The sequence below is a fragment of the Natator depressus genome, chromosome 2 (assembly GCF_965152275.1).
Source record: "Natator depressus isolate rNatDep1 chromosome 2, rNatDep2.hap1, whole genome shotgun sequence".
In the NCBI taxonomy this organism is placed as follows: domain Eukaryota; kingdom Metazoa; phylum Chordata; order Testudines; family Cheloniidae; genus Natator; species Natator depressus.
In genome coordinates, this window is record NC_134235.1 from 191,165,812 (window position 1) to 191,190,609 (window position 24,798).

Consider the following 24,798-nt stretch of genomic DNA (forward strand, 5'->3'; position numbering starts at 1 on the left):
ATGGCATTTCAGTACTTTAGTGGAACCAAGAAAAGCAGAGGTGCAGGGAAGGTTTTAATATCTCATCCCTAATCAAAAGTAGGACACCTGTCTCTGGGTAATTATTCCTTATTATTCCCTGTCCCTTTTGCTTAAAAATATGATAGTTGTAACAAATATTATTACAAAAGGTATTCAATGTGAGGCTCATAGCATGTAAAACAATTGACCAATGTGTCTTGCTTGCAGGCACAGTATAAAGAGCTAGAAAAATTCCATTACATTTTAAACAATAACATTAACTGCACAAAAGGATTTTGCCTAGCAACTGTGAAAAATGTATGAACACATCAAAGATATAAAATAAACGGCTGACTTCCACTAAAAGATTAAATGCATTATTGTCTCAATTACTTCAGCTAGCAGCCCCTAAAAAGATAGTAAAGTGTTACCAAAGGTCATTAACATCTGCCGAGGATATTTCTATCTGGAAATCTTCTTGCCTTCATTTCTTTATTTTCTTTCCAAGTTTGTTTTGCTTCTGTGTACAGGTAACCTAATGGCATCTTTTGAGTGACCCTAGCTTTGTACTGTAGAATAGTACTAAAAACTGCTCTCTTTGGATTCTTTTTGAAGCTAACGATTATTAACATATGAAGCAAATCCTATTTGTAAGTCATGAGTGTAACTTTGTCCTTAACTTGCCCCATTGTGTCTAACTATTCCAGCAATATGGGATGTGTCATGCACTGAGCTGAAGCAGGCATAATGGTGGCATGTCAATTTTCACTTTACTTTCTCTTGCTGTTTATTGATTGGAACTCAAGAACATGTAGAACAGTTGACATAATAGGTTGGAATGGCATCTATTGCATAAATATGAATACAGGCTGTTTAAAATATGAATTGTTGGCCTAATAGAAATAGTGCCTACCACATAAACCAGTCTTTAGAGACTTTTATGGGATAGTCAAAACCTTCTTGGGCACTCCTTATTGTGTAGATTCTTAACACGATAAAACATCATGTCTCCAAAGGAGACTTCTCTGTTTTTTGGAGATGTGTGGCATACCAGACCGTAATGACCCCTTGCAGGCTATTTCAGTCTGTCATGTCAATGTGGCTGCCAGACTGGTGCTCTAAGTCTGCAAGCTAAAAGTACTTTTAGGAATTTTTGTTGTAAAAAGGATCAGTGTACAGTAGCCGCCTTGTTAAAGTGAGCAAATCTTTGATTGCTTTCAAGATGCCTTTTTGGTTTGTTTTAGGAGCTCACTTATGGTGCTTCATACTAATGGTCTGAACTTCATGGACAAATGGTCTGCAAAGTATCAGCTAACCAAATCAAGCTGGAGTCTAGTTAGAACATAACAACCTGTCTGAAACCACTAACCACCTTAGGAAGTTATAAATGGCCGAACTCACACTCACACACTCTCTCTCTCTCGTAAATTTAAAATGTGAATCACTAAAAAAAGCTTGAACTCATGTATGCCACATTTCAGCAGAATGTAAAACTTTTTAACATCCCAGTGATAAACTCCAGGAAGGGGAGGGAGGGGAAGGGAGTCCTTTAGGCATGGAAGAACTTCACTCTAGCAGCTATACCAATACCCAAGATTGTACTACCGTCAGATTTACTTCACTGATTCAAATGGCTTCATCTCATAACAACATTCAAGAGGAATAAACAAACACTTGAAGGGCCAAACAAACATCATTCTTGTTTGGTACACCAATGGAGTTGCTTTGGGTACATGCGCATGGAAAAGGAGTTCCCGTTTGTTGAACATTTACAGCAATGAAAGGAAGCAACTGTTATATTATCGTCTCCCCATACCCATAATGGAAACTGGTAACTTCCTTGTCTGTCAACTGAACAAAGAGCCCAAACTCAGACCTGCTGTGGAACCTTCTTTCATTAGATATGAATAGGGTGCAAGTGTATTTTTCAATTTGTATAAGCAATACACTCTCCATGCCTGACCTTAAAAAAAAGAGCACCATGAAGACTGGTAATAGCTTTGCCACTGGGTGCTATTTTACAACTATATATCGTAACGTAAGAAGTTATCATTGCATTGCTAATTTTAGCTGTACATGCTCTCATTTGCATGACTGCTACACTGCAGAACTATCCACGGTTGGTGGTGCATCTGTAAATTTCCGCTGAGTTCAAGTCTGGGAACAGACAGCAAGCTCACTGTATGGCAACGCTGAGGTCAATTACACCTCTCCATTCTGTAACTTTACACTTGACACGTTAACATGAAAGTCTTGCTCTATCCCTCTCTTTTTGAAGCCATTTTGTTTTCAATGGAACCTGATTTTATCAAGGCCCTGAAAGCTAGACCCATAGGTTCTCCTCCTAAATGGCTGAATAATGATTGCTGAGTGCCACTCACCTCTCCGTCTCTTGGCCACGGCCTTCCGTTCTGTGTGTATTTGCTTTGATTCTGTCGCTTCTTTTGCCCTCCGTCAGCAAATTTGCAGAGCAAAGGCTCAGTGGGGGCTGCAAAGACAAGAAACCCAGTCTATATTAGCAACCCCCCAAAGAAAGTGATTATACTAGCAACAGTAATGCTTTGTAATACTGGTCTTTTGAAGTAAAATCTTGCCTTCTGTAGATATTTTTTGCGTCTTTTAGCCTTGGCTCCACTGGCAGCTGTTCTTACTAACTTAGCTTAAAAAAATATACTGGCAGACCTTAAAAGACTATAACAAATATTGTTGAAAAAATAATCAGCCTACACAGAATGTTAAGTCGCTATAGTGGGATAGTAGGGTCAGGCATTTATTTCTGTTATGTTAGACACGTATTCATGACCAGCATTTGTTTGAGGATAATCATGGCTTTATCAAAGCAGCTCTCTTTTTTTATTATAGAAACTTTGCAAGAATCTTTTTTGGGAATAAGTGTTTTCATGATTTCTGTGTTTTTCAGCACCCAAAGCTTAAAAATCTGCATAAATAAAATAAAGGAAGACTTTTGCCAAACACAGTCCAATTACCTTTGTTTTCCTATAACTCTGTCCAGTTTAAGAGAGGTGGCAGCTGATGCGCCTCCTTACCTTCCTGACTGAGATCTGTTCTCTGAGACTACAATAGTTATCAAGGCTAGTGTGCTGCTGAACTATGAACGCTCAAAAAGCTACAGACCAGAAAATGGAACTCATAATAGAATCCCCAATGAAGAAATTAACACAAACAACATAGGTACAACAGGAAGGGAACTTTGTGTCTTGGTACCTTCTCCCAACTATCCAGCTTTAGAAATAGGCTTTTAAACATTATTCAGCCAATGCTACAAATTAGGGTTTTCAACTTTCAAACAGCACAAAACCAAATACCCCGCCCTACCCCCTTCCCCGCCCCTACCCTGAGGCCCTGCCACCAGCTCACTCCATCCCCCCTCCCTCTGTAGCTTGCTCTCCCCTACCCTTACTCACTTTCACTGGGCTGGGGCAGGGGGTTGGGGTGAGGGCTCCAGCTGGGGGTGTGGCCTCTGGGGTAGGGCCAGGGATGAAGGGTTTGGCATGCAGGAGGTGGCTCAGGGCTGGGGCAGGGGGTTGGTGTGTGTGTGTGGGGGGGTGCTGTCTCTGGGAGGGAGTTTGGGTGCAGTAGGGGACTCTGGGCTGGAGCAGGGGGTTGAGGTGCGGTGAGGTATGGGCTCTGGGCTGGGGGTGCGGGCTCTGGAGTGGGGCCAGGGATGAGGGATTTGGGGTGTGTTCTGGTCAAAAAACAGAAGCCTGTAACCTTACCACTAATGCATTTTCTATCTGGAATTTAGCCCTTCTGTGTCCCCAGTCCACAAAGGGGGGGGGGGGGCAAACCCTAATCATTTTAGTTCTGCAACTGTTAGGCTGCTTCTCCCCTCTCACTCTGCCCAGAAATGATCATCCATGCAAACTGATACATGCATCAATATTTGTACCAAACCTCAAAGGGTTTGATTCTAATAAGCCTCAAAACAATGCTTCTCATCTGAATCTTGTTGAAACGGTCTGAAATCTCTTGGGTCTGCAGATTTGGAATGGAAAACTTATGAGAAGTGAGCTTCTTGCAATACTTCCAATTTTTCCTCATCCTGGTAGGGTGGAAACCCCACAAGAATAGACATTCTTACAGTATTACAACACCTCCACTTATGACTGCCACCTGGAAGTGCAGAAATCCCCTCCCCCACCCCCCCCCCCCAAAAAAAAGAGAGGGGCGGGAAAATTAACCAATTTTTTAGTTAAAAAGGTGTTATTTATTTTAAGTTTCCGGGAAGTTCTCATAATATTTGAACAGCTCATCCATGCTTAGTAAGAGGTAGATCAAGAAGGCTCACAGATATAAATCACAGGTTTAAATTGTCCTCATTTGAAAACTGTAACAAAGCAACAGGACAAACAGAGGCTCCAACATTAGAACCACACTGTTTCAGTGGCATGGGATCCCTTTGGCTACACCTGAAGCTGGAATTGCTTTGTTTTCTTTCAAGTGCCCATTTTACCGGGGCAGTAAGTTCCAGGATCACTTGAAAATTGAACTGCAGGAAACAATATTAGTATAGGCAGGAAGATGGACTAGATGACCTCAGAAGCCTTTTCACACCTCTGACTCCTATTATTGTATCAGGTTGTAGTACAGGCAATGCTCAGCCAGCCATTTAAAATTTAAAATAATGGAAGTTTAAACGCCTCAAGGTGGCTGCGGGGATTCTCTCTGCAGATGGCTAGCTTCCAAGGGTCTGATTATCCCTCACTTACACCAGCTTTACACTGATCTATGTGCAACGATTTCAGTGCAGTCCCTCATAATTTACTCTGGTGTAACTAAAAGAAGAATGCTAAGATAGCACTGGAGAAAGATTTATTGGAGTCACTTCTGAAGCTTCAAAAGCTTTTTATTTTAATATATATATGTATATGTATTTAATATATGTATGTACACAACACATGAATTTGCTATGTCATGCTTTTTCTAGTGATTGATATATATCTATAAAATCTGCATAAATACAATAAAATAAAAGAAGACTTTTATAGATATATATCAATCACTAGAAAAAGCATGACATAGCAAATTCATGTGTGGCGTACATACATACACCATAACTACCAGCTAACTACATGCAGGTGGCATCGGCACATGCACGTTTAGGTAGTACATTACCAACTGGTATAGAAAGGTGGGAGGTCATATGGTTTATTACATCATCTTTTCTGTATACTAGTAAACCACAAATGGGAGGCGGTTGCAATTTCTGGCTTTCCAGATATCCATCAACACCATTTTACAGCCTCGTAGTTGTTAGCATGGACCTGCCTAAAGCTGACTAAGAAGAGAGTGGCACAGATCACTGAGTGATATTTCAAAACAACTCTGTCCTTGTCTAGAGAAAGAAATGCACTGACTTGACTATAGGGACACAGGGACATGCACATGATACCCTTCACAGCTAGATTTCTGTTTGGGAACGTTCACTCCTCTTTAGCAAATTAGAAGGAATTATGACAAACAGATCAACTCACACAAATGCAATCAGAGCATTAATGCAACGTATGGACTGAAAGTCTGGTTTTGTCAGGAAGGGAGAGCCTGGCTTATTCATGACACAACACATTATTTTCATACAACACCTTACACCCAGCAGGACACCAAAACCCTTTACCAAACTATATTGGCATATACTCTACTATAGTATTTATTTAGCCACAGCCGGGACAAGATGTTGCAGCCAACACAAAGATATAAAGACACAAATACAATAGGCTTGATTCTGTCAAGCCAGAGGGGTGGAATGCCAGGGAGCCAATTCCCCGATTCTTAGAGCCAGCTCTGAACCCCATGAAAAGTACAGTTGCTTCCTAGCAGGTCCTGAACGGGCCCTACACCAGCGACAGAGGCACAATGTAGCTAAACTCTGACAATACCACGACCCCACACCCTAACATGACTCTTACACTACGGTGTGGGGATAGCAGATACAGGGACTGGAGCTAACACATCTGTGCCAGCAAAGTTCCCCTCCAAAGGAGGAATTCTCTGTTGGCCAGTTATGTGGCCAGTTCTTGGTTCCTTTGTACCTCGCAGAATGATAAAGTGGGGCCAGATGAAATTATAGAATCTAGCCTTAAATGTCCAGGATTTGCTTGATTGTTTTTAAGAAGGGAAGGAAAGGGAGGCCTCAACCCAAGGGATTTTAAAAAATAGACTTGACAAACCCTACTTAATGTACAACAGAGAATAGTTCTGTATGGGAGACGGATTTGTTGGCCTACAAGAATAATTCTCCTCTCTCTTTTATGTCTATTATTCTGTGAAATGGAGACAAATCTCTCCAGCTGAAACAATGGGAGGGTTTTTTTTTTCAAGTTAGGCAATAACTATTCAAATGAGAATTCGATGAAGATCGTGGGTATCAAGCACCCGTTCTTACACAATATTCCATGAAGAGATTTTAACAGTCATAAATGGTTAAGGGTTTTACATCTCATCCACAAGAGCACCTCCAGCAGCATAGCGTACCCATAGTACCCTGCTGGGACTAATTTATAGAGACAAGTACCAACTATGTAATTATACCACAGTTTCCTGCAGCACCTGGGGTTTCCTTGGAGGGCTCCCATCCAAGAACTGACCAGGCCCAACCCTGTGTAAACTTCAAAAATCTGACAAGAACTCAGCATCTGAAATGCTCTGAGTTATTCAGGGCAGGAAACCAGATGATGTGACTGTATCAAAAGCTAGCTAACTAGCGAGCCAGTGGAGGGGCTGCTGTTAAAGCAGCATGACAAATGGAAAATATTGGTAAGGCAAACAGGCAATATTTTGGAGAATCTATGAAAGGCTCCATTATTCATGTTAGATCCTGGCTGAAAGAGGAACACAGCCATCTGGCATCACCATGATCAATGAAAGGGGAATGTTAAGCCAACTCTAGTTCTTATGTTACATAGCTCAACTCAAGCAGGGGAAAGTTGCAAGTCCTGAGCACATGCATTTCCAAGTAATGCTGCACACTGATCTGGCAACTCTTGAGCATACGTCCTCCAAACAATGCACAGATGTCTGTGTTTGTACAAACTTAGATATATTTTCTTACTTGAACAGGGAAGCACTGCCAAGGAGAGAGGCAGAGAGTCATTTAATTGCAATCAGAGACATGGAATTCAAGAAAGATTCTGAACAACAAAAAAGTAGCATGAGGAAGCGAGATCCACATCTCTCAATCAAGTGCTATTCTGTGCCATTTTAGGGACAAAAGGTTGATACAGGTCAGTGTTTCTTGTTATGCTGGGATTTATCATAATCTACATAGATTACATGCTGGATCCGCTGGCAGAGGTGACCCATTGCCATATAATAATCTGCATTTAGAATTGCTCAGAAAAGATGCTGCAGATATTTTAGGAAAAAAAGGTTTTCTGCTTTTTGTTGGAAAGTAGTTTCAACAAAAAAATGGAACCCAGCGGACAGCCACAGAGTAACTTCTCCAAGGCACAGTGTTATTAACTATGTAAATATTCAATGTCATGACACTGCGTTATCTCACGTCACCCTGGCATGAAAGCCATGGCTCACATCACAGGGCTCTGGCTGCCCATACCGAACTTAACAAAAGTATAGATAATGCTCATTTTGGCACATTTGGGAAGGAATTTGGGTATTTCAGAGGTCTTTATCAGTGCTTCTGAGAGTTTGATATCCACAGGTTCATATTAGTCTTAATTTATTACAACGTGCTGATGAAAGTAAAGTATTCAAAAGGCGTGTCTTCTGAAGTTCAGCTGGTGGTGTGGAACATACAGTGCAGCAGGGATGTGGCAGCAGCACTGTGACTAGGCCTTACATTTAAATTTTGCCGTTTGATAGGATTTAACCACAGTTTTATTTACGTATAGGAGTAACTGGGTGAAATTCTATGGCTTGAGTTATGCAAGTCTGCCTAGATAATCTAATACTTTCTTTTGGCCTGAAAATTTGGCCTAATATCTCCTGTAAAAAGTAAAGTGAAGGGTAAGAACTATGATAGTTGTGCATTTTTAAGAGAAATTTGGTTAATGGGTGAAATTTGGGGAAATGGCTATAAAAGAATTAAGAGTTTAGAAAAAAACCCAGCAATTCTGGAAAAGTTGGGTAGGGAGTCTCATCGTTTTTTCCAGAACCCTTTTGCATGCATGCACACAGATACACATCTCAGAGACGTGTGATAGTTGCCAGGCATGTGCCGAATCTTGTTCTGATTTTAAAATGTTCAGGAGTTACAGTCAAAAAGAGGTTTTGCTCCATAAAAGCTAGTGCTGCCAACCGCTGCAGGACCAATCCCTAGCTCTCATGCTGAGCCCTAAACTGTGGTTCCAGATGAGCTTTCCAGCAGCAGACGATGGCCGTGCTCATGGGCAGTGGACAGACCTGCTCTGGTGCAGCCATGCAAGGAAAGCAGAGACTTCTTGCTTGTCCCTCTGCTATTGCAAGCCAGTGAAAGTCTCTCTCAGAATCTGGTGCTCAAGGGGAAGAAAATGATTGTATATAGGCAGGGAGGGGCCAAAAATGGGACCAATGTCATTGTTTTGTGGAGAAGGAAAAGCCACACCATGGAGGACTAGGCTGCATGGAGGCGGCAGGTGTAGTCCTAGAGTGGGAGAATCCCATTTATTTAGATCTCCTGGACACAGACCCTGGAGAATGAGATTAGCAGTCCCACAAAGTAGAAACCGGACAATCTTGCTACATGTAAGTGAGGCTGAAGGAAAGGGAGTGCCTTTCTCCCAAATGAGCAGCAATGCATCAGGAAGCACAGCTGTGCTGTCAGAAAAGACCAGGATACTCATCAATGTTTCTGTCAGCCTCATAAGTATAATGCCGCTCCCACAGTCCTGAGCCACTGAGAGATGCCCATCTCCCTACTGCATTCAGCCCCAATGCATGCTTTAAGAGGAAGGGTCTCCAGCCTTTCCAGGATCAGAGCCATAGTCAAAAATATTCTATTTTAATGCAAGCTTTCTTAAGAAATAAATGCATAAAAATAGGAAATACAGGAAAGAAAATATCTGCTATTACACCATATCAGCAGAGCTATTTCAAAGTAAAATGCTTTTCAAAGGGTTCCATGAGATCTCACTGGTGCTTTAAAGATAACAAAATTTACCTTAGAAAAGGGAAAAAAATCTCACTCAGGTATTGTGGTTATCAGTTTAAAAAAGTAACTGTTTAGAAACCATTCAAAGCATACCAACAACACGTGAAAAGTATCAAAGATAGAAGGGGTTGTACTAGATGTGAGAAATTATTTGTATTCCTAGTACCTCATGTGGGTGGAGTGTGGGAATCTTTTAAAAATATTTCTGCTGTGGTTTTCGTTTGCTCCTGCTGGACATTTCTGAATTCCCTGATTGTACTTTTACCTTTTCCTTATTGTTTGGTTTGAATAATGTGGGCCGAAAATATATTTTAGCAGCCTTTTCTGTGCTCTTGCCAATCTTTCTAAACTTTGACATAAAATAAAACGTAGTGTGAATATTTTATAAGTGTTCATATTTTGAATTGATAAGCAGAGCGACTTATTGTATGGCTTGCTTGCTTCCCTTTTTTGTTTGTTTGTATTTAAAGATATTTTTGATCTCTTCAAAGCCCATGGGAGATGTGGCATTTCGCAGTGCATCTGGAATGATTTTTTAATGATGCTCACCTTTTAGAAAAGTCAGGGGTCCGGTGCTCAATAGACCAAGTTAGTCTATTAAAACAATATAAGCTCCTCGGGGTAGGGGGTGCATCTTTGCTGGCTTCTTACATGGCAGTAACTGTAATGGGGCCCATCACCCTTTCCAAGGGAGAAGCTCTAAACTTGGGAAATGCTTACAAGGGGCCTGATTCAAAATCCACTCAAGTCAATGGGAGTCTTTCCATGAACTTCAGTGGCCGTGATTCAGACTTTCAATCCTGGGAAAGAAGTGGAACCAGCATCAACATCAGGGATATTAGAGGCTGGTTGGAGAAAAGGTTGTGATGCTGTTATTGTTCAGTGGTAAAATCCTGACCCCTATTTAAGTAGATGGCAAAATTCCCATTGGCTTCACAGTCCAGGAGCAAGGATTTCACCAAAGGAGTTCAGGGGAGGGGAGAACCGAGGTTGTATTTTTATTTTCTTCAAGCCAGTTCATTCTTCCCACCTGTCCATTACTGAAAAGGGTTCTGTGCATTACTGTTACAGTTCTTGCAAGATAGCAATGTTTCAGACTTAGTGGCTTTAGAAAGACTGATTGTACGGACAGACAGCATTAACAAGCCATAGGGCGAGTTAGTTATGTCTTCGCACAGCAATGGATAATATGCAAAACAGGACAGAATCGCTAGCTGGGAAGTGGCTGTGATAATCCCCACCAAATCTTGGTAGTCCATTGGAAACGTTTCACGTCAGGAGGACAAAGTCAATTAAGCTGAAGAATCTAAAAGTTCTAATTGGTTATTAATACAGAGGCTCCTTATTATGCATTCACCTGAGCTTAGATTAATTCTTATAAAGAGCATCACTAAGCTGCAAACGAGGCTGGTAATGCTGAGAAGTGCCTTCGTACATGCAAAAATCTACATCTATTCATGAATATGTATTTTGTAAAAGAATGAGAAGGGAGAAAGCTTCTCATTTCCATCTAGCGAATCCCATCTTGCCATTTCAGAAGTGCTGAAACTTTTTCTATTTGAGGGGAATGTGAGGAAAGATTGTCTTATCTTCTTCCCATTCACAATCATGTTGCATCTATATGGCAATGACAGCAAGTTCTTACACAGAAAAGTAAAACTAGGAATGTATCTGTGTATTTTTAACTGTTTTCAGTTCATGTTTGAGAAGCAGGTACTTTTGTTCTTCATTTAATCTACTCCCATCAGCTCAGTTTCCCTCAGCTAGAAATAAGGAAGACAGTCAGCTCTGCATGGATTACTAGCCAGTGCTCTGTGGGCTATCACAGACCATTTCAACCCTCCCCGCTCCCAGTTCTGCTGTTGTATCACAAAACAACAAGAAATAAGCCATTGATAAACCAAGAAACTCCCAATACTGCACAATCAATGATTTCTTTGGAAGACTATTTCACAAAAAGTAGAGCTAATTTATTTTTCATCCTTGGACAATCTTATTCCATATTGAAAAACAGTAGTAAAAGAGATAGGTTTGGAATTACATTGGAAATTCAACGTTTTGGTAGCTTAATTTCTACCCCACCCCCCGCCCCCCAATTTTGCAGATTGTCAACTGTTTCTTCGTACGCAGGTATCATCAAATGTCCAGCTGGAACATTTTATTTGAGCACAGATCACTCGCCTCCCACAAAGCACAACTGATCTCTGTGTGATCTGAGGAAATCTCATATCATCCGACAATAAATCAAGAGTAGTTTCCAGCCAGTCTGTAACTGGTCCCATTTGTGTAGTAATATTTCAAGGCTGTGAGACTGGCATATGTAGAATACACCTGTGCTGTGACACTGATTGAGGTCCTGATCCTGTAGTTGGCATCACGCGAGCGGACCCAACAGGATTCTGCCTGAATCCTAATAATAGAAATGCTCATCCTAAATGTCTTGCTATGGTCTGATCCTGCAAGATGCTGAGCACTTTGGTTTCCATGCAGCAAAGAGCTTACATCCTTAACTTTAACAGGGTTATTATGCACTTAAAATTAACCATGTGCTTATGTACATTGCTGAACTGGGACCTTTAATGAGGCCCTTACATTTTCTTTTATCTTAGAGTTTAAATTTCAACTTACTTTTAATTTATTTTAACATTGGTTAAAACAGAAAATAAACAACAACAAACCCTCCGTGGATACAAGACAGTTCTGCAATCCACAGATTAAAACATGATCAGAGACATTATAGTTTATCTTGTAAAAGGGAGTATTTAAAATATAATTATAACAATGCACAATAAGAAAAGAGCAGAGTAATTATGAAAAAGTGATTACTGTGCATAAGCAGTAGCTGATCTCTAGGCCACCAAACGTTTGCTGAATTAAATGTTTTTTTTGTTTTTTTTTTTTTTTAAAGAGAATAACCAAAAGCATTAGTTCACACTATGGACCAGCAGGATGTAAAAAATGTAAAACAATTAAACAGTTTAAGTAAAATGAGGATCAAAAGTATCCAAAACAGAAACTAACTCAAGTCCTACAAGTTAATTTGGTAAAAACATTCTGACCTATGATTCTGTATAGTAAGGACCTGATCTGCATCTGGTGCAAAACAGAACAGCTCCATTATTTTGAATGGAGTTACACCAACTCACTCCAGCTGAGGATCTGTTCATCATAATACATTCTGATAATTAAACTTAGTTTTTTGAAGCCTCTGCCCCTTTTCCTTTCTTCTATAGAGAAAAGCTCAACAATCCCACATTTTAAAGTTAATTGCTTCTGAGGCACTGCTTATATAATATGTTTATTAAAGCTTGTCAGCAATTTTCTGTCAAAACTCTTTTTCAACAGAAAGTACCTTTTTGACCAAAATGAAAAAACCTCTTGACAGAAAAAAGAACAAGTTTCTTCTCCTGCCATTTTCATTGAAAACATGCAAAATTTTCTGCCAAATTTTAAAAAAAAACGAGAATTTTTCATTTTTTCCTCAAAATATATGTACTTTTTAAATCAACTATACTTCTCGTGATATTACTTATTGACTAGTTTGCTGCTGTTCGGTTACATTCTTCTACATTTGCATTGCTTTCCTGCATTCTTTGTTACTGATACTGCTTTATCTAAATTATTCAATGGTCCAATCACGATGACATCAGATACTAAAACCTGATGTTGAGCTGGTTCACACTAAGTTAAAAGGATAGCTGTTAAATAATAAAATAATTTAATGTAACTATAGTGCATTTGTAGAAATGATTTATAAAATCTATAGTCGAAATTACAAAAAGTTACCAGACAAGCTACCATGATGATGAGTGGCAGCAGAAATCCTTAAGATACACAGATGACGGTACAACAAGCCGTCACTAATTTATGCTCAAATGCTTCCTTGCCATCTCTTGCAGGGGAGACATGTAGGGCTGCTATATGTACAGGCAACTGTAAATAATGTTCTGCTGTCTTTTAAACTATCTGTGGATTTACACAGTTCTAATTCTGAAACAAAACAATGGGTTAATGTTGCTTTTGGTTTCCACAGAAGGCCCCTTTGCAATATAATTGTATAATGTGGGGAAACAGCTTTATATAAAAGTAAAGTACCCCAAAGCGACAATTAAAAAGAGAACAGCTGTTTGGCTAGAAACAAAAAAGAGTGAATAACTTTTGATAAACTATATTGTAGCTTAAGTAATTATCTCCAGTTCACCTCTCTGTCTTAAGAAATAGGAAACCATCCTTTCATCTTTTTCTGTAGCAATTTCTTCCATTAGAAAAGGAAAGTAAATCTCAGAGGAGAAATATTATGTCAAGCAGCAAGCTGATGTTTCTATTCTAGAGAAACAAATTATTTAGAAAAGATAAAAGAGTTAATTGTGTGTGCACTTTGGGGGAGACAGCATGCTAGCTAAGGAGCTCAAGCCAGCTCTTATTGCAGTCAATGGAGAGACTCCATCGACTCCAATGGAGGAGGGTTGCCAGATGTCTGGTTTTTGACCGGAAAGTCCAGTCAAAAAGGGAACCTGGTAGTGTCCGGTTAGCCATAGTAACTGGCCTCTGCCACCAGGGGAGGGGAAGGGGCAGGAAGAGCAGCAACTGCTACTGGAGCCTGGAAGAGCACTCAGGGAACAGCTCCTCCGGCAGAGAGGTACCGGCGGCTCCCCTGTCCTGCCCTGAGCATGGCTCTCCCCTGTTCTGTCCTGCCCCAGTCACTCCCCCACCTCCAGAGTGTGGTTCTCCCTCCCTTTTCCGCCCTGCCCCAGTCACTCCCACCTCCAGAGTGCAGCTCTCCTTTGAACATCCTGACCCAGTCACCCCTCCACCCCTAGAGCCCTGCTCAGCTGCCAGGGGGACACAGGTGGAGAGTGCAGAGTGCGATGGTGTGGGGGGAAGAGGAGCTGGGGGAGGCAGGGCCTTGAGGGAAAGAGGTGGAACAGGGGGCAGGGGAGGTTCTGGTGCTCAGTGTCCAGTTTTCACAGATTAGAAAGTTGGTCATCCTACAATGGAAGTTGGATCAGGCCTCAATCAAAACTGTGCTTTATCATATCATTGTGGAAACCCAAAGAAGTGTTTGTTAGAACTGGTTAGAAACTGGAATTTCCATTCTGCAAACAATTCTGACATTTCTAAATTTGTTTTCATTCAGAATCAAATGAAAAAGTTGAAATTTTGAAATTGCTCTGAAAACAAAAATATAAAAATGATTTGGAACTATCAAATGTTTCATTTCAATATTGTCAAAATGGTTTATTTTTATAATATCAAAACATTATGATATATTAAACATAATATATCTAATATTAAATAATAATATTTAAAATAATATTTTAAAGTAATATTTAAAATAATATTTAAAATATTTTGATATAACAGTCAAAACAAACAAGAAAGTCAAAACAGTTCCTGCAAAATGTTTTGATTTTGACAAAAGTTTTATTTTTCCAAAGAAAACTGTTGATACAAATTTTTTTCGACCAGTTCTACTGTTTCTCCCTTGTCAGATGGGTAACAGAAATTGATGCTGAACAGGATTAAACAGATTTATGTGTGGGAATTGCATTCCAGAGCAGGCACTTCAGTGGCTCAACAATAAGGAGTACTTGGATTTTTCTTTTATATTAAACTATAGGCCTGAATCAAAGCCCATGAAAGACTCCTGTGACTTCAGTGGGATTTGGATAAGGCTATTTTGAATGGAAATTTAATGAACTAAACATTTCTTTCCTGTTAAGCACTTGTGTTGATTTTGGCACCAGTCTCAGAGGCCTTGGATGGGAGAGATTACAAAGTGTAGCAATTCCTTCTCTCGCCACTTTCATTGCTTTTGTGTTAAATATCACTTTGCACTAACACTACAACGTAAGAAACTTCAAACCCAACTAATCTTATGTTAAATGTTTCTTTGGAAGGGGAAGGGCGTACCCACATTCTGAAGGTACTGGTCAAATGTATGTTAATTTTACAAATGTAAAAGTCCTTCTAAAGAAGGATTCTCCTCTCACTAATGTATATACTAGTGTATATCAGGAGTAACTCCACTGAAGTCAATTGAGTTGAATCAGTGCAAAACTGGTGTAACTGTAAGTGAGAGTGGAATCAGGTTATGTGCGCCATTGCGTGGAACTGATGACTTCAGACGTTACTGGTAGAAGGGAAGGGTTACAGGAGTGAACTCTTAGGGTGTGTCTACACTTTGAGCTGGGCATCTGATTCCCAGCTTGAGGAGACATACTTGCAACAGCTTTCATCAACCTACCAGGCTAAAATTAGAGGGTACCCATAGCAGCATGAGCAGCAGGATGGACTAGCCACCCCTTGTATGTGCCTAAAGTCTCGGACAGATATGTACTCAGGGCAGCTAGTCCATCCCACTACTCGACCTGCCGCATTTACTATCTATTTTTAGCAAGCTAGCTGGATGAGAGCTACCACAAGTATGTCTCCTCAAGCTGGGAATCACACCCCCAGCTCAAAGTGTAGACATGCCCATAGTTGTGTTTTTAAAATGGCTCAAGAAGCACTTAAATGAAAGGAGCTCTCCTTTCTATTGAATGAATATACAATCAAAATAAATAAACAAATCATGCAGTATGTGGGGATCATTCCATCCACCTCGGTTTGATAGTATTACAGGACAGGACCCATATCCCACTAAAATTTGCAGAATGTATTTACAGAAACTGGAACCTAGCCAGGTCACTGGAATTGCATCAAGTGTCATGATGGGATCCTAAATGGCCAAAAAGGGTGAGGGAGTTGGACTTAAGCCTCATTGAAAAAGGACAAGAGCACACTGGACCAGAACATTAGATCAGTTCAGATTCAGAGGCAAGAGTACCAAATACTGACTCACTGTAAACACTTCCTGCATATGTGAAACTTCATGTGTTATTTAAATATTCTATTTTATCTGTGTTGTCTCATTTGATTCTGTTACCTTTATCAGCCTGATTCAGTAATGCCCATCAGAGCCTGATCAATATCATTAAAAACCTGAATGTGGCCTGTACAATATGTAAGAAACAACACCTTAGCCTTCCATTTTTAAGGACTTCTGGTGGAACCCAGGCCCCACATACCTTATTTCATGTCACAGTGACTAAGCAGAATGCTTGAGAAAAGAAAAGCGGTCGCATCTTTTTTTGGCAGAGGTGCAAACAATTGGCAGAATAACAGCACTATAGTTTCCTATCCTGGATCTTATCCATTTGCAATGATTTGCTATTGGACAGCTTCCCTAAGAAGAAAAAGTGTTTTGCATGAGTGACGTAGATTTTGCATGAACTGACGAGAGATGCATTTTCTTTCAGATTATTACTGGGGATTCTGTTTCTTTGGTTTCTATTACTCATTTATTTTTATCAGCTTTAATGTCTTTTAGGTTCCTATACAAATTGTTATTTTATGCATGAATTAGTCTCTATAAATTTGAGCAGAAATTGGTTATCTCAATGGCAATGAAATAAACACAAATGTTACAAATACCTATAAAAGCTTTTTTAAAAACAGTATCATTTATTGTTTTGCACCTTCCTTTCCCATCTGACTAGGTGGCCACAGAAAAGTATGCCACACATATTTTTGCTATGTGTAACAAAGAAGTAAGCCATGAGGATCATGAGACGCAAGTGACAGCTGGCCCATCCAAAACTCCGTGAAGTCAGTGGAAAGACCCAGACTCTTAGATTTTGATTTGCACAAGGAGCTGTGTAGAGGACATCAGTTGTGTAGAAATCTCTTTGAAGGAACATTTCCTTTTTTCCTTCAGTATTTGAATTTTAAGGTCGAAGCCCAAAAAATTATGAAGGGTGGTGTTTTATTGGTTGCTTTGGGTTTAAACTGAACATTAGAATTTCTAGATATTAACAACAGTATGCAAAGAATGTGAGAGCCAATTTCTAACCTTTCATGAGGAACAGACTGATTTACAACAAAGAATCACACATGGGGATTTGGTTTCTTATTTTATTGACTCTCAGCCTAGATAAACATTACGCTAAAAGGACACATACTGTAGAACTGAACTGGAGACTGCTTTTATTACTTATTAGACTGAAGCCTCAGTTCACTATTGATGAATGAAAACATGTTCAGCACAAAAACTTGTGGCTAATTTTGATAATAAATAATAATAATAATAATAATAATAAACTTTGATTTTGAACAAAAAGCAAACTTAAACCAAATTACCTTAAGAACATTCTACCTTTGATTCCATTCAACTACAAGGAGTCAGATCCTCATCTGGTATAAAGCAGCTTGACACCATGACTTCAGTTGTGCTATGCCCATTTATACCAGCTGAGGATCTGGCTAAGATCTTTTCTATTTTGTAGTGGGAACAAACTCAACTAAGAAAACTCTTTAACTGTAAACACAAAGCTGTCCTTCAAGACCTCACACAAGATGGCCTCTATAAGACTATGGACTTGTACAAGAAAGAATGAACTCAATAAACCTTTTTGCCCTCTCCTGAAAAGTCAGAAGTTATTTTATTTGGATGAAAAGGGTGCTCGCGTATTTCTTACTGTTCAATTATTCTGGAATAGCAACAAAGTCCGTTTCATCACAGGATATCAGCAATTTTTAAATGATCTCATGTACGGTAATTTATAACAGAAAATCAGGTACAAATAGTGTGTGATGCTTTCTGGTTCCCCTCTAATAGAAATAAAATGAGTCCCTGGTTATGGGTGACCTTACTTGCACTTGCATCCATTTTACTTTTTAGTGTTCTCCTTAGTGCTCTTGGAAGACAACAGCAAATGTAAACCTCTGATCCAATGATGCTTCTGAAAACAATAGCTCAATGTTTCTGTTTTAAAATCTATTTTTCCTATCCTCATAAACTAAAACTACTGATCACCAAGACATCCCTATTATCCCAAAAGGTATTTGGTGAACCATATTTAAACTGACAATCCAGAGGAGAACCGACTAGGACCCATGTAATACCAAGAATAAATTCTACCTCTCCTAATACTAAGCTATTTTATATAACAAATTAACTGGCATTTATAAACAGCAATATCACCATCACATTTATTCCTATTTCTATCTACCACTGCTAGAGTTAATACCACTAAGAAAAGAAAACACACTTCAAGCATATGTTTTCAATATGAACCAAGGGAAATCTGGCAAAGTGTCTTATGTCCATACAATGGTTTTTTTTCCACCAGTAATAAATGATTGCTGTACATGGACATTTATTTTTCACTAATTAAGGTTGAGTCTTGGCATTCTGTACTCAGGGTCCAACACATGTATATCATTAATGTCCTGAAAAGCATATACAAACCCAATGTAAAACTGTGTGTGTGTGTGGTGGCGGCGGGGAGAGGCGAGGAAATGGGGACTGCTCTGCTTCATTTCTGCCCATTCATTTATTTGCTTCAGCCATGTATGTTTCAACAATACATTTTGTTTACAGATTGTGGGGAGAGAAACATCTGCTGTGTCTTTGTGAAAGGCCATTGTAATTAAAAAAAATAGACTGAATGTTTCCATTATCTGCAGCTATCCTTGTAGCTTGTTAAAAACGTGTGGCAAAATAGTCTCATGGCAGGAAGGAAGTTTTTGGTCTGGTAAAGATGTAATAATGCATGGCCAAAAAGTAATACAGAGACCGCCACATGAGTATCGTAGCTATAACTTGTTATGGTCACAGCATACACACAGAGCAGTTAGATAAAAACAGAAATGCTCTTTCTGGCAGGTTGCAATGTAACACCACTTTATTTCTTAGAATTCAGAATGATGACACACGAGAACCCAAAAAGAGAGGGAGAAAAAACAAGCTGACCCCTAAGGCAGCAACGTACAACTCACCCCACCCTGGTTTAAGCTGCTTCTTACCAGACTCACTGATTACACACTTCTCTACCGACATCCTTACCCTGTAAGCAGGACCAAGAAACCTCTCCCTAGCCTGCAATGCCAACACAGCCCCCAATACACTACACAGCTGTACATTCCCAAAGATAGTGATTTGAAATTTGTCAGCAAAAAACAAGGCTAGCTTTTTGGTGAAAAATTCATCCCATTTCTTCACCAGCTATAGAGTGCCAAAAAAATTCAAATTGTTTTGATGAACAGAAGGATACATGTTTTCCCTAAAACTTTAATTGTAAAATGTCCCCATTTTTAAAACCAACTCTACCTGATACCTCATATTCCAATGATGATTATTGGGCACAAGGTAAAACAAACTAGTTTACGAGCATAACATACTGTTAGTGTAACTAAAAGAGCAGAGGTTTGCAGTAAGTGTGAGGGGAAGGGCTGAAGGGGAGATTCTTTTTATTGTTACCGCTCTTTGTTTCACTAAATTCCTCTGGATTCACGGAAAGGGTCCATGCATGTGGTCCTGTAATAGGATACTATGTACTAGCCCACAGAGCAGTGTTTCTTTACTCACTAGAATGCAGAAATGCCTTAAAAGCGTATTTGACCCTGAGTTGGTAAGAAATGTGATCTGGAATAGATTACACAGCAGAAAAAATTTACTAGAGTTGTGACTGACTGACTCATACGGATAGGGGATTTATTTCACCTTGGGACAAAATAGCCAAATGATTCTAAAAGCTACAGACAGCATTATTGTTTTGTTTCACAAACGTTCATTATGGGCCGTTATCATCTCCTCCCACAAACCCAAAGGATGGGAAAGCACTTCAAAAACTGCACCAGGCTTAGGGCATTGAAACAGCTTTCCATTCTCTCCCTTGCAAAAGGGATTAACAGTAGCACAGAACATGGATTGCCCACTGTGCAGAGCCCCAGGGTATACAAGAAATCCCACCCACAACTCTAGGGTCCTGTGTAGACGCCAGCAGCCTCTCCATTCAGTTTCCAGGCTCCACTGCAGAAGGCAAGTGGATGCTGCTAAAGTGTGTGGAGCGGTGGTGTGGGACTTTAAAGGTTTCAGAGGGAGGGCATTCCCTGCAAGCTATAGGAGGCTATATGCCTCCTGAAATACCATGTCACGTGGTCTCCTGCTGCGATGATGTGGTTTCACACTCTCCACAATACAAGGCTCAGTCTTCAAAAGAGCCCATACTCCGTAAAATATAAAATCATATTATGGCGTCACTGGACATTTTAAATAAATCAGCTATGTATGGTGATATTTACGGAAAAAAATGCTATGAAGTAAAATTACTATTCTTCTAATGCAAGTGCTGTCATTACCCACAACACTCCTGCCCTTTCTAACGGTGTAGCTGATATTAAACATTAAACCCAGTGTGCCACAACATGGCATTACACATGATTCTAACCTTGAAAGCCTTTATTATTGTCCAACTCCATGAACGGGAACACTAACTGAGCGATAGTAAACACATCAGAAAATTTCAAGTGCAGTGTACTTCCTTGGGGAGAAAGGTCACCGAAGGAAATCTCCTTGGTTTCTACCTGGTACATGTGTTTCAGAGGTTTGTTTGTAGGAAAACCATGCAACAGCTTCCCATGCTGTGGGCTCAAAATTTAGAGAGGGCGAATTCTACTCATTTGTAATGGAAAATTAAATTTGTTGTTGCATTTGTCCCCAGCTTGGAACTTCTACTATACTGTTGACTATCTAGAGAAGAGACTGAGGAAAGGAAACAGAAAAGGAAATATTGAAAGGTGAAGAATATTCAGAATAGGAATCAGGCAAAATAGGGCAGAATAAATGGAGGGACAAAGGGGAAGGAAAAAAGGTACAGAAATGGGAAAAGAAACCATGTTAAAGCAATGAAGGGAAAAGTAGAAGGTGAAGGGAGAGGAATACTCCTGTGCTGCTCTTGAAAAAAATGTAAAAGCTTCAAGCAAAAGCATATGCCACAGATGTCTTTAGCTATTTCCACAGAAGACAAAGGGGGCCTTCACAATACCAAGACCTCTGCAGAGAGAGATTGTAACTGAACGAGTAAACAAATGGGTGAAATGTCACTGCCTGTGGCAAATTCTTTCAAGAATGACAGAAACCTCATAGAAACTTTGCAGGGAAGGCTGAAGGCTACCTGCTGTATTGTGTTACCAACAGACACGTTAAGGCTTCAGGTGGTGTCAAGGTGAGGAGGTGTATGGGGTCAAACCAAGGAAAAGACAGAAGATTGTGGAGTATGTAGAAAACAACATTCCTCTGCCATCAAGATCAGTTTAAAAACTCATCTCAAAACTACACTGGCAATTCAACGTATCTTCACAGTGAGATCTGATATGAGTGATACCATCAGAGATAGCCACATGGGAGATTAGAAAGGCAGGCTTCTAGGTTTTTAATATACTGTGAGAAATACAGAATTTGAGCAACTGTACATTAAAAATACAACCATTTTAAAAAAGTGTAAATCCCCATTTCTTTGGAGATCTTTCCTTTGTTTACACTGGTCCTTATTCTGCCCCACCTCCCCCTTACTCCCATATTGTAGCACCCTTACTGAACATGTAGTCCCATTCAAAGTGTGACTAAATATGAGCAACAATATCAGAATCGGGCCCAGTGAAAGCCCTCTCTAATGGAAGAATAAGGCAGCAACTTTCTTTAGAGCAAACTGTTGCATGAATCAGACAGCAGGGAGTGCTATGAGCAACAATATTCTGCTGTCAGTAACAGTGCACTGAGCATATGACCTGATGTCCATCAAAAGTACAATCACTTTTTTCACACTGCTATTAATAGAGATGTTAATCTTGCCCTGAGTCTGTCTTTCTTTCTTTCTTTCTTTCTTTCAGCTTTACTGTTTACAATTTAGCTTTTTCCTAGACAGACAGAGAGATCCACTCCATGTTGCTCATACAATTCAGAAGCAATGCAATAGACTGGGAATTAAAGGGCTACAACTTTGACCACATTGATGAATATGGCTGAAAAAAACTCAGAGGCCTATGGTATTTCCTGCCCCAAGAATACCAGCTCAGTAGGTGACTGTAGAACTTCACAGCAATATGAGAAACACATTGAGATGAAATTATCCCCTTCTTTCTAGAGTGTACTCTAATACAGATCTAGATTTGGAGGGAAAAGCCCATAGACCTAAACATTTGTAGTTTTTGATGGTCATTACTGTAGAAGAGGAACAAAAAGCTTTCCTCAGGCTTAAGAGTACTAAACGCATAACAGGGGTCATTAAAGTATGAAGAATGAAAGCAATCATGGGTACAGTATGGATTTTTAAACCTTAATACTCAAAATATACCAGCTATGGCCCACCATTAAAAAAATGTCCAAATTAATGCACCTTAAAGCATTTGTATTGTTGCAAGTCAGCATTAAAATTACACTCTTGCATTGACAGGACTGTAACAGTAAGATATTGACCTGCCTTACAAGCATTCATTATACCTTCAAAACATGGTACAAGATGATATAGACATATTTAAAGCCTCAATAGTGCTGTTGAGCAAATAAATAACAGAAATGGCCAGGTTTTATTCTAGTTGGTAAGAAGAGGGTTGATGCTCAAGATGTCCCTGAAATAACTGGATGTTGCTGCAAAAAATGCAAAATTTAAACAGTTACAATTAGAGTGATAAGGTGGTGAGATAATACCTTTTACTGGACCAACTTCTAAGTTGGTGACACAGAAGTTGGTCCCATAAAAGATATTATCTTACCCCCCTTGTTGCTCTAATATCCTGGGACTGACACGGCTACAACAATACTGCATACAACTATAGCTAAAATATTGGCATTTAAACTAACATCATTAGGTTTATGGAACATAATGCCACTTGGCTGGCGTCACCATCACCTTAAGGCTGAAAATAGAACTATGGATCTAAAAGCAATAGCCTCTACTGGCTGAGTGAAAAGACCCAGCTTGACTCTTAATCCTTTCTGCAGTCCAGCCACCACAGGGGCACAGAGCCACACTCAGTAAGTAATGGGTCATACCACATTTGGGCAGTTCACACTCTGAAATACTTTTTTGGCTTGTCTATGCGCAGCGCCAGGAAAGCACTGCATCTGTTTACTCTTGGAAGACCTTCTCCACAACACTGGGGGGCAAGAATTGTCTATTGGTAATGAAAATATATTATTTGCAGCATCTGATGGGCCTAGAAGAGAAGGGCTGGTATGACTTAATGGACAAAACTGGTTCAACCCGGCTTGATTTAGCATCAATTCTATTCTGTTTACATAGCATGTAAAATGAAAGCAGCAGTCCTTTAGGTACCATCCTGTAACTCTTATTCATGTTTCTTTTTCAAGAGAGTATTCCCATACTAATAGGACAATTCATGCACATGTTACACAGCATAAATAGGAGTTGCAGAATTAGACACTTAATAGGGTTACAGTTATGTTCCGCTCCCTACATCTCAGACCTTGTCATATCCTGTTCCCCCAAGACCATGTATTCTGCCAACCTTTTTCTTAGGGTGCCCTGCACTGTGGTATGTGAGCACTCACATACATTAATTTATCATCAAAACGCAAGGTAGTGAAGCATTATCCTCATTCTTCAGATGGGGAAAGTGAGGTATAGACCAATGAAATGACTTGCCCAACGTCACCCAGGTTTTGTGTTCCAAAGTAAGGAATTAAACCCCTATCTCCTGTGTTCCAGTCTAGCGATATATCTACAAGACTAACCTTCTTAAGGATGCTAGCCTGGATACCCCAGCAGTTCATTCTCACGCTCTCATTTATTGTTGCACACTGTTTCTTGGAAGATCTCATCCTTCACCTGACCAGTTTATCACATAACCATCTCCTCATACAAATAACTCACAAACACACACTTCCTTCCATGAGGCCCACAATAACTGAGTTTGGAATGATCATTGGGACACATGTGTGCAGTATTATATTTCTCTTCAAACAGAGGATTTCCCAATCTTTTCTGTCTTTTACATGCCTCTCTCTTAAAACCTGAAAAAAGAATTAAGAAAAGGAAAGGAAAGACAACTTCATTGGGCTTTGGATCAGACTCGCAGAGAGTAAGCTGTTTGGGGGTAGGGACTCTTATACAGTAAAAGCTGTGTTATCCGGCACTTTACCAACCAGAAAGCTCTAGAAACCGGCATTTCTGATATCCATTAAAAATCTGGTTGGCACAGGGCCTATCTACCTGGCTCCGCGTGGCTCCCCGGAAGTGGCAACATGTACCTGCTGCTCCTAGACGGAGGAATGGCCATGGAGGCTCCGGGCGCTGTCCCTACCCCACCCCGAACCCTGGCTCCACAGCTCCCATTGGCCAGGAACCATGGCCAATGGGAGCTGAGGGTGGCGCCAGCGTGCAGGGCTGCGCCTCTGCCTAGGAGCAGCAGGGACATGTTGCCGCTTGCGGGGAGCCCCCAAGGTGAGTGCTGCCCGGATCCGGCATCCCGCATCCTAAGCCCCTGTCCCAAGCCGCCTCCCGCACCCAAACTCCCTCCCAAGCCCCAACTCCCAGCCTTGAGCCCCCTCTTGTACTCAAACTCCCTCCCTCCATATAACTCTTAGTTAACCACATTTTTTGACTAACCTGCACCCCCTCATTCCCCAGCATGCCAGAGAGCAAAGCTTTTACTGTATATTACACTTGGTAGGTCACATGGTATGTCTCAGTTCTCTGGTTGGATGACCACCACTCAAAATCTAGTTTTTGGTGCAAATACTCATGCATCACAGCTTTGAAATTTGCTTTCTTAAAGTATTCTACCAGGGTTCTCAAACTTCATTGCACCACAACCCCCTTCTGACAACAAACATTACTTCATGACCC

At 40.2% G+C, this 24,798-nt stretch overlaps 1 protein-coding gene across 3 annotated transcripts in view; it reads right to left on the bottom strand.

The window, feature by feature from the left end:
• The window catches only part of RBMS3 (RNA binding motif single stranded interacting protein 3), a 910,338-nt gene that overhangs the window by 86,161 nt on the left and 799,379 nt on the right, over nucleotides 1–24,798 (bottom strand). For all 3 annotated transcript variants that reach the window (XM_074945627.1, XM_074945630.1, XM_074945628.1), the window contains one exon: nucleotides 2,382–2,488. In XM_074945627.1, the coding sequence (XP_074801728.1) occupies nucleotides 2,382–2,488 (107 nt within the window). The remainder of the gene's footprint in view (nucleotides 1–2,381; nucleotides 2,489–24,798) is intronic.